The sequence below is a fragment of the Equus przewalskii genome, chromosome 3, assembly GCF_037783145.1.
Source record: "Equus przewalskii isolate Varuska chromosome 3, EquPr2, whole genome shotgun sequence".
Lineage (NCBI taxonomy): Eukaryota > Metazoa > Chordata > Mammalia > Perissodactyla > Equidae > Equus > Equus przewalskii.
The window spans coordinates 1,297,306-1,314,930 of NC_091833.1; the positions used below are offsets into that span (position 1 = coordinate 1,297,306).

Sequence of the window (17,625 nt, forward strand, 5' to 3'; positions counted from 1 at the left end):
CCTTCGCTCCCTGAGTGCTGTGTCTGTCCCCAGAGCCTGCACAGTGCCTGGCGCATCACAGGTGCTCAAGAAACCCTGTTGACTGATGAACTGGCTGTACATGCAGCCCCCGGGGCTGTACCTTGTCAAACACTTGGTCGTGTAGCCAGGAGGATGCCGTCAGTGTGGTCTTGGTAAAGATGAAGCCTTTGATGATGCCAAACAGCAGCACAGACACCATGCTCCCTGCGTACACCCACTGGTACACATGCTGCCCGGTGTCTGCTAGCACCGCACCGATCTCACACGTGCTCTTATTGGCCCGGGTCCCACAGGTCACCTTTGGAGGAAAACAAGAAGAAGCACCAAGAATTGGTACTATTAGGAGAATGGGAATTTTCCAGAAAACCTTTCCACAGAGAAGAGACTAAAAAGAGGTGCACAATTGCAAAGAAGGAGTCAGGTGGTAAAATCAAGTTGGTTCCCCTTGGGGGCCTCTGAGCTTTGCATGGGTCCTCCTGCTGGGCCACCATGACCCCAAAGGTCATCTGACTTATAAGACTCAGCACAGCAAAGGGACAACAAAGCAGGCAGGCACAGGGCAGCTGTCCCAGAAGCCAACTGTGCCTCAGGAGACCAGGGTGATACTGGGCCAGGAAAAACACAGAAGCAGAGGAAATTTGCATTCCATGAGGCTGTCTGAGCAACACTCAGGCAGCCCAGATAGGACAGGGATCGGGGACCCGCCTCCAGCCTGCTGAGCTGCCTGGTAGGAGCCACAAGGCCTCTGGGGAGACTTGGGGGGCTTCTCTGTATGATGCTCCAGCCCACAGCCCCCTTCCTTTCCTTTTCTGAGGCCACCTAGGAGGCAGTAGTCCACTGTGCTGGAGTCCCAGGTGAGAAGGAGGGAGCCTAGTGACCAAGGGGCTCTGGGAAGATTCAGAGAGACCACATGTGACTCCATCCTACCCAGGGAGAACGGACAGTTTTGCCACCGTTTCTGGGGAGAAACCATCTCCCCCTCCTGAGAAATTGGCTGTTTCATTTTTCTCTGAGCTATATGCTAAAAGTCAAAACTGCCTTTGGGGAGCAAACAGACAGCTTTCTTCTAAATGCCACTTTGCTGATTACAGCAATAGCAGAAATGTAAACCAGAGGTGGCAGCTGATGGATGAACATCCACAAAAGCACAGGCCTCCCGGGGAGCTGTTGATGAGAGACCCAGCAGCAGAGGGGGCCCTACTGTGCTTTAGGCTGTGCCCACAGTGTCTGGCGGGCGGAGCAAATACAGGGCTCTGCCGTCACTGCTGCCTGCTCAGTTAGCCAATGGCACCAGTCTCCTGGGGACTCATCACCCCTGGGAGGAGGCTCCACCCTGACCCGAAACCTCAGGATCTTTGAGGAAAGGGCTCCTCATGAGCGAGTGAGAATCTGGCAGAACACATACAGGCCAGAGATGGCTCTCTTGCTGTTCAGAGCAGGCCACTCATTGGCTTCTCCCCTTGGGAATGGTCTCAGGAAGCCGTGCCAGACTCCAAGAGAGCTGTAGTGGCCTCTCCCCTGCCCGTATCCCCCCAGCGCTTCCTTACTTTGGTTGTCATAGCAACAGAATTGTACCAAAATGCAATCTTAGAGGATGGGCAGGCAACCCCACCGAATTCCCTGGGGCTCCAGGAAAGCTTTGAAATCATTGGCTAAAAGCTGGGAGGGCTTCCAGCAAACTCTAGTGAGAGCCGACTTATCAGTCCTTCCCAGGAGGGGCCCTGGCCTAAAAGAGCCTTGGGAGGCAGAGAGACACCCAGTGGCACTGAAGCACATCCAGGGGCTGTTGCTTGCATGTCTCATTTCTGTAGAGGGACTTTGAGGAGCAGAGCCCGGTGGAAGTCTCTGACATCAGACAATGTCAACGACAAGATGCCAGCTTCTCTTTAGAGGCGGGAAGACAGAAATCTGTTAGGTGTCCCCAGCCCCTCCTCGGAGGCACCTAGCAACAGAGGCGGCAAAACTGACCTTATCCTGCATAGGTTTGACCCCACAGACACGCTGCACAATCTTTCTAGCCAATCCTTTAAAAATCTGAAGGTGGCACACAAAAATCCAGGTGCCCTGTTTGTCTTGAAATATCAAAGGGGATTTCAGGAGTTGAATCGTGTGTTGTAAGCAACTGACCTCAACTTTACGAAAAGGGGCTGCAGGAGGCAAATGAGCTCATTGTGTGGTGTTGGGCACATTCAGGCTCCATCAGCAACTGACTCAGCATTTTCCAGTGACAAAGGGAAACTCACCTGTGAACCCTTGTCTAACCAGAGACCCAGCCACCAGTTGCCGAAGGCTGAGCTGCCAATCATCAGGAGGAAGAGGGACACTGTGAAGAGAGAGAGGAGGTACCCTGCAAGAGGAGGGGAGAGGTCCCAGGGGGTTACAGGGGCGAGGGGGCTGCAGTGGGCTTATCTCCCTCAGGGCCCAACCCTGATGGGAAGTTCAAAGCCTGCAGGAAAATGGCCCCCATGCTTGGGAACAACCTTCTAGGCTAACGTGACAAATCTGGGCGTTGGAGCCCTGAAACCCAATGGCAACATCTGTTCCACTTTGTTGAAAAATTGGTCCAAATTGTCAACATATTGGAAAAACTACTATACACTTTAATAGAAGTGACTCAATATTCTTTAACGCTCGCTGAGGGGGGACAGGGAATGAATCTAGAAGGCGTGTTTCGCACACCGAGGTGGGAATCTCGCCCTGAAGGCAGGCGATGAGCTGACTGCTGTTGAACTTGGTGACTAGAGAGCGAGGTCACAGAAGCACCACAGCTGGTTCGTGCTGCTGCTCCCTCGGTCTCAGTACACAGTCTGCAGCCTTACTTGGGATAGAGGACGATTCCATTTAAAGGCTCTATTATCAGCCTTGATTTTTAGAGGGGAAAAAAGTAAAAGCATTGATAAATGGCCCTAACAAAAAGAGAGCAATTGTTAAAGAAATCGTAAAATGTGAACCCAACAGTTTAAGAAAGGATTTTTTAATGCAAATTAAATCAAGAAATGCGTGGCCTGATACTGGACCTCCGGAAGCCTGAATGTACGTGTGGCACGTTTTCCAGGTCGCAGCTCCCTTCTGGGAGCCTTCAGTCTGGACAAGCTGGTGCGGAGGAACTGTGGAGACAAACACAGGTCCTGGGGCACCCGCGGGTGGGTGGGCGCCCCCTCTGCACACCCCATGCCCCCACTAGGGGCAGTTATCATCCTTCCTTCCATTTGCCCACGCTTTAAAATTCCCAACACGCTTTTGCTCATTTCATTTTATTTGATCCTATGACAGCCCTGAGAGGCAGGAGGCGTTTGTTCTTTTGAGAAAAATTCATTAAGCGCCTCCTACGTGTTCAGCCCTGAGGACATGGGGTTGTCTCGGTCTAGTTCTCCAGAAGCAGCTCCTAAGAAGAGGATAGGAATGCATGCAGTTTGTTCTGGAGCTAAAGGGTGTCGGGAAGGAATGGGAACCATGAACGGCGTCTCATCAAGCCAGGGACCCCCAAGAACCCTTGGAGCTCAACTCAACACAGAGGAATCTCAAGGTAGGGCGGGGGGCACATGTCAGAGGTTCCACAGGACCAGAGGGGTCTGGCTATTTCTACACCAACTCCCATTGGCCACTGGGGGAGGGCTGCTCCCTGGGGGGCTAGTTCCCCAGAACGTCCAGTTCGACCTGTGGCTGGCAGCTGCCAGAGAGAGCCCCAGGCAAAGGAATGCACATGTGGCAGCTGGGAGTCGGGCCACGTGCCCTGCAGTGCTGAGGGCACCTCCAGGGCCTACTGCTACAGGGTTAGCAAGAAGGAGGAGGTGCCTGTCCTCTTAGAGCTCACACCACACAGAAGAAACCCAGGGCATCCTCCTAGGTCACCTGCTGCATGGATTCCTGATTCCCTCCACGTGGCTGCCCAAGCCCTTGCCATTTTCCGGAGGAGAAGAGAAAATTACCATGAAGTTCTCATGAAACAATATTCAGAGATACAGGGACGCTGGGTAAAGCAGCTCCCAGCAGCCAGGACGGAATGCATGTCTGTGCCCTCTCCTCCGCGGAGAAGCATCAAATGTCAGCTCCAAAGCAGAATTCCAAACTCTATTCGACTTTTCTAAGCAGAGACAAATAGAGCTAGACAAGGCGGCACCCCTGCACATGGGCTTTCTGCACCCTGTCCTGGTTGTCCAACGTTGTCACACCTCAAAGGCGCCTCCACAAAGAGACCTACTGCTACACCCTCTACCTGGGAACGTTTGTGCTTCTTTGAAAATGTTCAGCCTGACTTTCGCTCATTGAATCCTCCTCTGGGACTGCAAAATGAGGGCGACGCCTCAGCGGGCCGGTAGCACCTTGTGAGCAGTGGCGTCCTGGACCGCCAGAGGACCTGGTCACAACCTGTGCAGCCCGCCAGCCCAGTCAGGAGTGCTGCTGATGCTGGGCTCAACTTTGCTGCACTTTAGAAAGTGCCCTGGTGCTGGGAATGGCTGGCAGTGGCACCTTCAACAGATTCCCTTCCTATAGCTTTGAGAGCATTTCATGCCACACTTTCACTTTCCTCTCCAGAGAAGGGGGTTGAGGAGGAAAAGAGGGGCAGAGTTTACTCTCTTCACAGGGTTCCAAATCCTGGGCAGCCTGGAGCTTTTCTGGGGAAGCGTGGAAGAGATGGCTGGTACCTCACTTCAGCCTCGGCAGCCTCCAGAGCCAGAAAAATATGTTGTCTTTCCAAACACACATGCATCTGTCATAAGCACTATCAATGGTGCAAGGTTTCATCAATACAAAGATTCACACTTTTTTTCACATTTAGATGTTAATCTCCGAAATCAGGGTGTGCTTTCCATTGAGTAGTGTGCCATATCATCTAACTGGCAGAGAGTTTTCTTTCTAAGTGGTTCATAAAATGACGGTGATCTTGCTCATCAAGCAACTCTGTGGCAGGCGTCCCACATAAAGTAGAGGAAGATGGGCTCAAATGTTAGCTCAGGGCCAGTCTTCCTCAGCAAAAAGAGGAGGATTGGCAGTGGCTATTAGCTCAGGGCCAATCTTCCTCAAAAAAAAAAAAACAATGACAGTGATCTCAAAAATGGATGGTACCTTAAATTTGAGAAACATACTAAGGGTTTTTTTCAGTTCTATATTATTGAGGAGCAGAACTCAAACTTGGAAAGCCACCTAGCTGTGGGTACTTTGAGGAAAAAGACTGGATTTTGATCTCTGCCCTCTCAGTGCCCCGCACTTAGCAAAATCCGAGTAGGTGCTCAGTAAATTTTGGCTGGGTGAAGGGATGGGAGGTAGAGTCCCAGGAGAGGAGGCAGCTGAGCAGCCCGGTCCTCCCCAGGCTCGTCTCCCATGTCGCTCCTCGCTGCCCTCCACTCCAGATATCCCCCTTCCGCACAGTCTCACCACGGGGGTCCCAGGCAAACTCCTACATATCCGTGAAGGACCAGTCCAAAAGTCACCCCCCCTCTGAAGCCCTCCCTGACTTGTTCCTCCCATCCCAGCTCCCCATTACTCTCAGCACAGTTTCCCATGATTATCCACTTGTCTGTGACCCCCGCAAGACCATAAGATCCTGAGGACAGGGGCATATTTTCTTTCTCTCCCCAGCTCAGCTTAGTGCCTGGCACATAGTGGGATGCTTAATCCTTTTTTGTTGGAAGAACAAATAACCTTACCCCACCTGAGTCCCTTCAGTGCTGCGTAGTCCTCTCCCCACACGCCCCATAAAGAGTGGGAAACACCTGTGTGTGCTTCGCCCCTAACTGATCTCTGTGTCTTGCTTTGGTCTTTCCAATGAAAATAATAACTACTGAGAGTTACTATATGTCAGGAACTGTGCTAGTCACTTTATGTACAATTTCTCATCTAGTCTTTGCAAGGACTGATGAGTTTTGGGCTATTATTTCCCCATCTTATAGAATAAGAAACTAAGGTTCAGAGTGGCCAAGTATCTTGCTCAAAGTCACAAAACTACTAAGTGGTGGAGCAGGCATTTGGACTCAGGGAGTTGAATGCCAAGGATGCCACTACAGTAGACCATGCATTCTAGCTGCCCGAAAGGACCTCCTGTGCCCACACTTCTCCACCCCAAGTTGGAGATGCCCAACAAATCCCTAAGAGTCTGTAACTGATGAATGGTAAATACCTTTTACGTCTACAAATTCTGAGTCTGTTTCAGGTTCATTTCCTTCATCTTTCTCATCTCTTGGAGCCAAAACTAGGGTGAGAAATAAAGAGAGATCTGTGTCCACTCGTGAGCCGTGGGCAATAAGAGGCGTGATTTGAACTCTGATTGTACCAGCGTCTTCGTCTCTCTCAGCAGGGCTCTCCTTGAGGGCTTCCACCATGGCTGCATTGCAAATATGCTCAGGATCCTAGAGACAAAATGAAATTCCTTCTGGAAGCTAATGCCAGAACGTCTCCCAGGCTGGAAATCATGAGGGAGGGCACCCAGTCTCTCGCACCCAGGCATGCAGTTACCTTGAATTGCAACCCTCTGAGGTTGTGGATCAGCTTTGCATAGTGCCCTCTCTCCTCCATTAACTCCTTGTGGGTTCCCTTCTCACAAATCTCTCCATCTTCTAACAAAATGACTTCATCACAAGACTCTAAGAGCTGTGGAGATATGAGAGATCCACATGAACTTCTGCCTTGATAAAAGAGAGGAGAGTGCCGTGACAGCCTCCCACTCAGCAGCTTCCCGGCTAATCCAGTACAGGGGTTCTCAACCTTGGCACTATTGACATTGAGGGCCAGATCATTCTTTGTTGTGGAGGGCCCTGGAGGATGTGTGCCAGCCTCCCCAGGCTCTGCCCATTAAATGCCAATAGCACTCCCTCCCCCAGGTGTGACAAGCGAAAAAGCCTCCAGACATTGCCGAATGCCTGCTAGGGGGTAAAATGGCCCCACTGAGAGGCATTGATCTGGTACTCACAGATCTCATGGGTACAAAGGGGGCCTTTCGCTGTCACAGTGAAGCACATTGGAGCTTCCTCTGCTATTGCTCCCTACATGAGCTGACCTGCTAAGAAATCTGACCGTGGAGGTTTGGAATATGAAATTGACAGTTATTATAGCCAAGATTTGGTGGAGAGGGGAAATATCTCAGCAATAGCCTCTCTCTGTTATAACATTACAAGCCCACCTCATTGTCCTCATCTAGCCCAGGAGACGTAGACTCCGTGCCGTCCCCAGCCACCAGGCCACACTGCCTGGCCTGGGGAGTTTACACCAGCTTTATCTATATGATAAAAACAAAGCTGAATTTCATCACGGTATTCCGTGTTTAGCCCAAAGCACTGCTGTTTTTCTCATTTGAATTCCCTTCATTTCCTTATCTTTCTTGAGTTCGAAGAGTTCTTCTAAGAGGGGCTTCCTTTCATTTTGGAGCAAGCCAGAGTTCTCCCCATAGGATCGACCTATCTAAGGACAGGAAGCCCCCTCCTAGAAGTGGACAAGACGCTGTGAGATTTAAGATGGTTCAACCTAAAGAAGCCTTTGTAGTAGGGGCCAGAGGTCTTGCCCTGTACTTCAGGGTCCAGCCAAAGTCAAGACAACTTTTGATGCTCTTGGTTGGAAGGACGAGAGAAATAGCTACACGTAGTCATTGAACACCTGATGGGGGTGTAGGGGAGGCGGGGTGGTGCCCCAAAGGCCAAATGACAAGTTGGGATGGCTTTGGACACCTCCAGCCTTTCCGCCTGCCTCCCTTGGACTGACTGCCCACTCCCTGTCCACTCTCCTGGACAGCCCAAGCAGGAACAGCCTGGCTTTTAGTGTGCAGTCAAGACACTTTCTGACAGATCCTTTTTCCTGAAAATAACCTCTCAACTTTGTACAACATCTTCTAACTTTGCAAAGCCTGATCTTGTCTCTTATCTCGCAATCTCCCACAACCCAGTAAAGAAACCAGGCAGCTTTATTATCAGCTCGTTTTCCAGATGGGGAAACTGAGGCACTGTGGGAGCCCCACAGCCTCCTCTGGCTGTGTGGACACACGCTCCAGACCCGGAAGCTCCTGGTGAAGCCCCTCTGGCCAGCGAGCCCCCAGCTCACTCCGGTGGGGCTCCATGTGATTTGAGCAGCTTCGTTCTGCAAACTCACAAAATCTGACCCTGGGTGGGTTTCAGTGGCGGCCGCAGGCCTCATTTCATTGGTTTCCTCTAGTAATAGAAGAGTAACTGTCCAGCCCAGCACTGGGAAGCATCCGGATTTCCTGTGGGCCTGAGAGTAAAACCAGCGGTGACATGTTCCGGAAAAGCCCAGCGTCTCCAGATCTGGAGCTCTGAGCGCCCCCCACCCCAACAGCAGAGAGCTGGAGGGAGGTTCCAGTGCCATCTGGTGGCTGCCTGCGTTTTTTTAACACTCAAAAAGAGAGAAAATGACCTTGGTGGAAGGTAGCATCTTTGAGGAGGCTGAGGCCTGGGGAAAAGGTAGTTCTTGCCTGAGGTCACACTGCTGGTTAGTGAGGCTCACAGAGTGGACCAGACCGAGGTTATGATTCTCCCCCTGGAGAACTCCTACAAGGACGGCTCCGATCCACATTTGTCGGGTGCCAGGTGTTCCCCTCTGGATCCCTGAGACCCTCAGGAGGACAGGCCTCCCCACTGCGGGTGGTCTCCAGGGACTGGACCCTCATGGTGCAGAGCACCCTGACTGGGCAAGAGCCCCCCAGTCACCTCACGGGGGTCCAGAAGAAACCCAGCCTTCTCCTGCACCCTGGCCTCTGGCCAGCAGAGGAACTGGGAGCTCTTGTCGGACACTAGCCCAGCCTGATGCTTCGTGGAGGTGATCGAGCCCACTCAGAGGAAACCCAGGCAGTCCCCACATGCAAAATTCCGATGCTTAGAGCTTCTTCTGAGACCTCTAGCTTTCAGCAAGGGGAGGCACAGGCTGGGGGCAGAGCCACAGCGATGGGAAGACTTGCTTTTCCTGGGTCTTTAAGAAACTTCCCTCTCTTCAGCCTGTTTCTTCTGGCCACTGACCGAAGATCCTAAAAATGCTGGGCAGAGCATCCTGTAGCCATGGCAATCTCATTTGCCGCCTGCCTCCTCTGGCTTGACTTACCCTTGCAAAGGCCATGAGACTGGCCTCTGACCCCCAGACCAAGCCCCTGGTTAACATTTTCCCCACAAGTAGCAGGAGAGTAAAGAAGACAAGACTTCTTCTCCCTCTGCTCCAACAGCCCTCTCAATGCAGGTCAGTCCCATGGGGTCTCCCCCAGCAAGAGACACGTACGTGTACACACACACACACACCCTGCACACTTCTGGGGACTCATTGTGGAGAGGGGAGGTGGAGGCAGTGTAGGACAGGGAAAATCGAGCTTCTCTCAAAGTGGAGGGGGGTCTTGGATTCCCACCAGGAATTCAGAACCTTTTAAGTGAGGCTGACGCAGTGAGAACTGCCCCCGCCAAATTCTCAAGCTCAGTCAGGGCAAGCCCAGTCACTTTCCTCAGCAAGATTCACGTTCCTAAGCCTGAGAGAGTGGCTCTGAGCAGGGAGAAGCTTCTGTGTTGGCCCCAAGCCCTGGCCTCGAGTCCCTTTCCCCTGGGCAGTGATCCCAGGGACATCTGGGTCCCTCCTCCAAGGAGTCCATCACTCTGTTGTCCCAGCCCAGGCACCCCTGGCCTCAGGCGTGCCCAGCCCTTGCTGGAGGAAGGGTGGGGTCTGAATTGTTTCCACCTGGCTTCCCATCTCCTCACCACCAGTGGCCCAAAGCTGGAGGAGGTGCCCCATGTCTGCCCCACAAATAGAGGTCAATTGTTCTTGGATAATCTACCATCTGGCAGTGAAAGGTCTTGGCCCCACTGAGGCCAAAGTTAGGACCAAAAGAGGCCAGGCAGAGAGAGCAGCAGGCAGGGCTATGTGGAAGCCAGGATGGCTGGGGAGAATCATGAGTGTCTCCTGCATATCCTGCTCCCTCCCCAAACCTGTCCAGATGAGGACAGCCTTGGTTGGGACATGCAGGTTAGGCAGAAGAGGGGACTCAGGCCCACACCTATGCCTTGACCTCATAGGTCCTGCTGGTCCCAGTCACCTGCAGCTGGTGGGTCACCAGGACGATGGTCTTCCCCCTGAGTGTCTTCTTAATGCACTCCTCAAAGACATGCTTTCCCACGTGGGCATCCACAGCTGACAAGGGGTCGTCCAGCAGATAGATCTCGTGGTTCGAGTAGATGGCACGGGCCAGGCTGATCCTCTGCTTCTGCCCCCCTGAGAGGTTGAGGCCCCGCTCCCCGATCTGCGGACAGGGACGACACTACTGTCCATCACCGGACCCCACTCATCACCCTGCTGTCGTCAGGGAGCATGAGCTTCCCGAAGCTTCTCAAGACTCCTGCAGACTGATCATCACCATGTTCCAGCTCCTCTACCCCTTCAGAGACACCCTGACCCCATCAGGTTCCCCGGGAGATGGAAGACTCCACTTCTGCAGGAAGCCTGGTGGGCAGTGGCAACTAGGGAAAAGCTCTTTCCAGTGTCAAGTGAGGGGTTCCTGGCTCACAACAGCCCATCCCAGTGCATATCCCGAAGGGAGGGGCTACATCTTGACCATTAACACCAAAGGGAACTGTTGAGGAAAAAGCTCTGGGAGAATGGACAAGGGAACAGGAGGGAGAAGAGGCTGGGAGCAGAGGTACAAGGGGGCTCTCTACTTGCTTACTTGTGGATCAACTCCCCACCCTCACTAGGTGACTCTAAGCTCTATGAAGATGGGACGCATGTCTGCCTGTTCCTCACTGCATCCCTGAGGCGTGGCCCACACTTGGCCCAGAGCAGGGGCTCAGCAAGTGCTTGTTGAAAGGATGAAAAGCCTACGTTGCCTCCTGCAGGTCATTCCATCCACTCACCCTAAAGTGAGCCCCCATCATGTTCAGCTGGGCCTGGGCTAAGCACTGGGGCAGGACACATGGAGCTGGACTAGAAAAGTCCTCGTCTACTGGGAGCTCACCTGTTAGTGGGGTGTCCGGTTAGTTATACAAGAAATGGCACAGAGCAGAATTTAACAAGTGCCAATTGAGAAGCATAAACCGAGTACTTTGGGGCAATTACTTCAGACAGTGGGACTTGGGAGAGTCTTCCTCAAGGGGGTGGATTTGAGGTTGGAACTCGAAGGGTGGTAACAATAGCAGGAGCAGAGATCTCGAGGCTGGGAAGTGAGTGGACACTTAGACAGGCAGGTAGAGGTAGGTAGACATCAACCCTGGAAGGGTGGGCTGGGGCTGCAGTGGCGGGATCCCAAATGCCAGGCCAGGAAGGCTGTGGTGGCCATTTCCTTGACACAGGTACATGGAGGGCACAAACAGAGAAAGGCAATGAGCTCCGTAGTGGCCTTTCTTCAGGAGGCTTTAGCTCTCAGGTCTCCTCTTGGGCTCCCAGGCAAAGTGGGAAGACTGTGCAGAGGGAACACTGGGATGGGGAGACAGGAAGGTGGCATGGTGACTTCCCTGGGTCACTTAAGTTGGCAGGCTCAGCCTAGGACCCAGCCAATTCTTTGAGCAAGCATCCCAGGGCAATGTTTGGAAGTGACCCTTACACTCCTGGGCTGGGCAAAGCCAGTAAGGCACGAAGGGGCCCTTGAAACTCCAGCCACAATGTAGCACCCCTGGACATCTGTCTTTGGCAGACACAGCTGACCCATGAGGTGAGGAAGCAGACTTTACTAGAAACCTTCCCTGAGATGACAGGCAAATTGGGAGTGGCCCAGGAGTAACCATGTTGAAACCAACACAAGCGGAGATGGTGCCACGTCATTGTGATATCGCCCAAGATGGAGAATTCAGGATGGTAGAAGCTGACTTCCCCCCCACATTTCCTTGAACCTTTCTGTCCTCAGGGCATCTGGATGTGGATGGACTGGGACCTCCTGAGCCTCAGCCCTTTGGACCTGGGCAGTCGGGCTGCCGTGGGGCTGAGCTCCCAGCTCTGCTCACCTCAGTCAGGTCTCCGTAAGGGAGGCTGCTCAGGTCCTCCTGGAGGGCACAGACACGAACTGTGTGCTGATACCTGTGGGCACAAGGGTCAGAAGTCAGCACGGTGAGAAAGGCCCCACAGCCATGGCCACCGGGGTAGCCTTTAGAGGCATTACTGGTGTCACTGGGGCGAGGTGAGGAGGTGGCCAGTTGTTTCATCTTTGATGTCCAAGGGCAGTAGTTTCCCCTGGACCCCTGGGCCTCCCCCCGCCCCCCACCGATGCAAAGTTGGCGTGGGGATGGCTTCTCCCCTCACAGGCTTCCCACCATGCGAGAAAGATGAAATCAGTGTACGTGAAACTCCTGAAGGAAAAACTGAGGGTGCCAAGTCCTGGCACTGTTTGTGGGAGTCAGAGAAGGGAGTCACCAATGCGGGGTGAGGATGCTGGGGAGGCTGCCCGGAGGACGCAAGACCGTGAATGGAAGAGAAGATTGTGCAGGTGGCGGGTAACAGCAGAGGGCTGGGGCGATTATGAACAGTGACCCTGACATCTGTCCACGATGCTTCTCCATCCACCAGTCACTCTACCAGGTTGGAGAGAACAGGGTTTTCTCCCCCTGAGACACCTGAGGACACCGAAGCACAGAGAATGCCACTGAGGGGCAGAGAGACCAATCGGGAATTGGATCTCTCAGCTCCGTGAACCTCCCAACCTCTCGGTTTTGCCCCTCAGCATCCCCCACTGTCTAGTTCTGTAGGCCAGTCTGTGGGGACTCTGATGGGCATGGCCCTAATCAACTCTCAGCAGCCATACTGTTGGGACCAGCACCTTGTCCTGCACAGGAAAGCAGAGTTGTAAGTACTGTGACCCACTGGGCATGACCCCAGTCCCACTCCTTGGGGAATTCTGACACCAAGTGATCCAGGAAAGTAATGAGTTGGTGGGTAGGAACTCGGAGATGGCCAGGTCCCAAGCTATGAGAGAATCTCACACCCTTCTTTCTTGGTTTATCTGCACCTCCATCCCACTCAGACAGCCCTCACTGTAAGCAAAATCTTCCCCAGGGCATCTCAGTACCACACTCAGCCACCTCAGGAACTGGCTCCTGCTCTGAATTCCCCGGTGTGCCTGGTGGCCCTATCCAAGGGGCTGCTGTGCCCCACCACCGGGACCTAGCCTTCTGTCCTGTTTGATGGGCTGCCTGGCTCCATGGGGGTTGATTGGTTGGCTGATTGATTGATATCATCACCATCCTTATCATCACTGGGATCCTCTCTTATCAGTGCATGATGATCACAACTCAGACTTTGCAAGATAGGACACCAGCAAGAGAATGAGCAGGCAGAGCATGGGTAGCTGCCCTTCAGGTGGCACGCTGGCCCTTGGCAGCCCTCAATGCCCTGGAGCAGAAGCTGGGCACAGCCCTGAGCACCACACTCATGTGCCAACTTCAGAGTTGGTATACATGGTGGTTAAGATCAGCGGCTTTGGAATCAGAACAATCTGGGTTTGAATCCAACTGGACAACCTTGCACAAGTGACTGTACCTCCCCGATCCTCACTCTCACTCTACAAAACTGGGCTAACAGCTCTCACTGGGTTGTGAGAGTGAAGCAGGAACACAGATGTAAAGCCATCAGAACAATGTCTGGTGCATTGCAAATTCGCCATCAGTGGCAGCTATATCAATACTATTACTTTCATCAATCTTCAGCACATCTTCCTCCCCTTGCCCCCATCATCCCTCATCTTAAAATTCTTCCCACTCGCCTACCTCCTGTGGCCCTGAGAGCCACAGTGTCCACCCTAGGGGCAAAATCTCTGCTAGAGATGCCATGTACAGAGGGTGCTCGATCCATCCTTCAAGGCCCAATTCAAGCACCATCCTCTCTTCCCTCTCGTGACCTCTGCTGCTTCTCAACAATCTGGCACAGTCTCCTGCCACTTGGCGCATTCCTCTTGGTGCACTATCATTTCTGTCCATCTCACACAGCCCTTTCTAGACTTGAACACCTTGAGGGCAAAGATACATCTGAGCCTCCCCTACATCCCCCAAGTCCTGCATATTGCAAGTATTTGGTAAATATTTGCCCACTGATGACCTAATTGATAAAGACAGGAATCTCTCCTTTTGCCTGCTTCCACAGAAAGAGAAGCCATTCCAGGTGGGGCTGGGAGGAGGCACAGGCAGAGGCAGGCCAGGAGACAGAGCAGTTCAGCTGGTGCCAAGGACTCCCGCACTGATCAGACCTTCCTGCCACTCCTGAGCCTCCTGGCGACAGGATGTCATGGCCAGGGAAAAGGAGGAGAAGTAACGGACTTCGTGCTGGGAAGCCACATGCTGGCTGGTGCTGGCCAGCAAGGACAGAGTTTGTGTGTTCAGACAATAAAATGTGAAAGTCCAGACCACTGGAAAGCTGACAGCCAGATTTGTGAACCAACTCCATTTCTCTTTATTTCAGCATCAAGGCACTTGAGGAGGCTTCAGGATGACCCAACTCTCAGGAAGCTCCAGTGGAAGCAAATGATGCTGGCTACACCTCAAGACTCAACTCTGCCATTTAATAGCTTTTACCTTAGGAGGGGCAGCTCTCCTCTCTGAGCCTCAGCCTCTTCATCTGTAAAATGGGGACATGACTCCAGGATCTCCCTAAATGGATGGTTATGGGATTCTAAAGAGTGAATGTACATAGCAGCATACCCAACTCGGAAAAGTACCATAGGAAGCTGTTACTTTCCAGAGCTTAAAGGTAATGGTCCAAAGTGTACCCAAAAATTATGACTTGAATTTTGTTTTTATTCCATTAAATCATATTGAGGACACTAACAGCAATATATCCTGATAGCTCTGATGTCAATTAATAATCTCAGAGCTGATTAATTTGCATACTTGCTGCTCACGATTTCAAGCAAAGTTTTGGTTACTTGGCCTAAAGCAAAATTGTCAGATTCATCTTTCTCCAGTCACACAACATATGCACTGTTTCAGAGAACCTCATGACATAGCTAGTCTGCCCCGGGAAGGAAGTGCCCATTCCATCCGTTTCTCAGAGCGTGATCGCAGGTCTGCAGAAGGTGCCTCTCCTGAACTCGGTTCAGGAAGAGAAAATCAATGCCCATTTGGATCTGATGAATGTTTAATCAGAACTCTTTAAGGAAACTCAGCAATCATTAGCAGTGTCACCAGCCTTTGTAGGACAGTGTACCAAATACTAACGTGCCTCATGCTTTCAAAATAAATATTACCTTTGGTGATCATACTTTTCTCCAAATAGTATGTTTTCTCTCACATTTCCGTGAAAGATCCATGCTTGCTGGGAAACATAGGCCAGAGTCCCATTGACTGCCACGGTCCCTTGTCGTAACTGCATCTGGATCAACAATACCAGAGAAGCTTCAGAAGCCAAACCTTGCGGACTTCTCCTCAGGGGCCCAATGCACCCTCGCCACCCACTTATTCCATGAGCACCAATTCTGAAGGTCCAAGAAGGCTGCAGGATGTCTTGTTCACACACTGCAAAGCCCAACTGTGCAGATCAAGGGTGTCAAAGTCAAACATCGGCAAGGGGTCAGACAGGAACATTCTAGAAGAGGTAGTGGTGAGCCCTGCCACAAGCTGGCAGGCACAGGCTGCAGAGCTGCCACCACCACACACGGCAACTTTGTACAATGAGAACAAGATGCCCTCTAGGCTCTTTTCCCTCCAGGGGAGGCTCCCTTTCCCTCCAGGTGCACTGGTTGGATCCCACCCTCCTCAGCCGGCCCCAGGGGCAGGGCATAGTATGCAGTGCTGTGGATGGTGGCCCTGCAGGACCCATCTTAAGGAAGCAGCCTCAACTCATTTGGTGCCATGCAAGGCTGCTGGCCTGGTGTGGCCAGAGTTTCTAATTTTTCAAGAGAAGTGAAAAATCTAGTTTCATGTGGAACTCTTGGAATTTTAAAACATTGAGCAATCCAATTAAAAGATGCATGGGCTCCAGTCTGTGGCCCTGAGTACACAAGTTCATTTATGATGGCCCCACTTGGTGGGCTTTGACAGATAACGGTAGACACCAATGGTGAGGCCGTACTCAAAGCTGTCAGGAGAGGGGACACGCGAGGCAAGCCTTGGTGCTCAGGGCTGACTCGCATCAGGCAGCAGCAGCGTGTCGGGACAGGGAAGGAGGAGAGCCAAGGCGGTCAAGGGATGGGATGCCATTTTACCTCAGGCATGGTCCAAGGGACAGAGAACATTAGACGTGGAGAAGAGAATATGATAATACGAATAATGGTAAGAACAATAAAAGCTCAAAAGAATAGGGTGTATGCCAAGCATTGTTTAAAAGCTGATCACGAGGCCTGGCACAGGGAATTAGCCTGTAGCCAACTACTACACACATTATCTCATAATCCTCACCACGACCCTCCGTAGGCCCATTTTACAGACGAAGAAACTGAGGCTCAGAGAAGTTAAGCTACTTGTCCAAGATTAATCAGTGAGCACGAGGCTGAGACAGGTGGTGAACCCAGGCAGTTCAGAGCCCACTTGCTTAAGCAAGCTGCCACGCTGCCTCCCCGGTGACCACAGTGAGGGGCCTGATCCCACCACTTTCACAGGAGATAGACTCTATTTTCTCTGGGATGTTCCAAAGAGCAGGCCAAAGGGTAGACGTTAAGAGGAGGCAAATTTCATGCCCATATATATCCAAACTCTCCAAAGAGGGAACTGGCTGTTCAATAATGAGTTCTCCATCACTGGAGATATCTGAGCAGAGGTTGGCTCATCTCTTATAGGATGCTGTGGACAGGGTTCACACTGACAGGTGGAGAACTGTGCTGGTCACCTGTAACACAACTGCCAACTCTTGGGTTAGCACAGAGGTGCACACACAGAATCCCAGAGCATGGGTGACCTCAGGAGTTCACCTGAGTCAGCTCCCACCTCTGCCATCAGGGACAGAAGTTGTCATTCTTTCTACAAATGAGTCGACTAAGTCAAAAGAAGTCACTGGTCTGGGAGGCTCTTCTGAGCCTGGTGTCCTCATTTCTTCAGAGGTGCCTGCTCTCCCCACTGCAGGCAAAGGCACTCACAGGTGCCCAAACTTCTCTTTAGGAACACAGAGTAGGAGAAAGAGGATTTAATATTTTTTCCCCAGAAAGTTTCTCACTCATTTGGGATGAGAAACCATAGCAACTTAGAGGCCTATGAATACAGTAAATGGCTTGACCATTTCCCTGGGTCACACAGCTAAACAGCAGACAGGGGACAAGAATCCTGGGTTCCTCCCTCCTCCTACCGTGAGGTTTCCAGAGCACTAGGGGCACGCTGCTTTATTTCATGCATTCGTTCAGCCTCTCCTTCATCAAAGGAGGCTTGATTGAGGAGCACTCTGGGCAGACGCTGGGATGTGGAGGTGGATGAGGGAAAACATATCTAAAGTCATCATGAGACACAAGCTCCTGGGTCCTTCCCCGCCAAGCCACTTTGCTGGCCTTGCCAATCAGGACAGCCCAAGTCACCGGAAAAATCATGGATTTAACGATTCGTCTCTTCCTTTGACCGAGATAGAGCTCTAGGCAAAGAAGCAGTCCTCAGGAAGCAAACCCAAGAATATGTGAAAAGCTCAGCTCGGCCTGGCCAAGGGGCCTGGAGACACCAAGTGTATTAACCTCCTGGGAATCATCGTGAACTGTGTGCACAGTGTCCAGTGCAACCGAACCCAGCTGATGGGTCC

General features: G+C 52.1%; 1 protein-coding gene across 24 annotated transcripts in view; it reads right to left on the reverse strand.

The window, feature by feature from the left end:
* The window catches only part of ABCC12 (ATP binding cassette subfamily C member 12), a 74,649-nt gene that overhangs the window by 20,574 nt on the left and 36,450 nt on the right, over positions 1-17,625 (reverse strand). For 18 of the 24 annotated variants that reach the window (XR_011538405.1, XM_070613605.1, XM_008538269.2 and 15 more), the window contains 9 exons: positions 15,158-15,282; positions 11,931-12,003; positions 10,034-10,237; positions 6,475-6,609; positions 6,293-6,368; positions 6,140-6,211; positions 3,039-3,128; positions 2,265-2,368; positions 122-319 (listed from right to left, as the gene is read on the reverse strand). Coding sequence is in view for 23 of the 24 variants with exons in the window: in XM_070613605.1 (XP_070469706.1) it covers positions 122-319; positions 2,265-2,368; positions 3,039-3,128; positions 6,140-6,211; positions 6,293-6,368; positions 6,475-6,609; positions 10,034-10,237; positions 11,931-12,003; positions 15,158-15,282 (1,077 nt within the window). In the remaining variant the exon portion in view is untranslated. Of the gene's footprint in view, positions 1-121; positions 320-1,426; positions 1,572-2,264; positions 2,369-3,038; positions 3,129-3,950; positions 3,977-6,139; positions 6,212-6,292; positions 6,369-6,474; positions 6,610-10,033; positions 10,238-11,930; positions 12,004-15,157; positions 15,283-17,625 lie in introns of those variants that run through there. The other 6 variants (XM_070613613.1, XM_070613615.1, XM_070613614.1 and 3 more) reach the window with 4 other exon arrangements.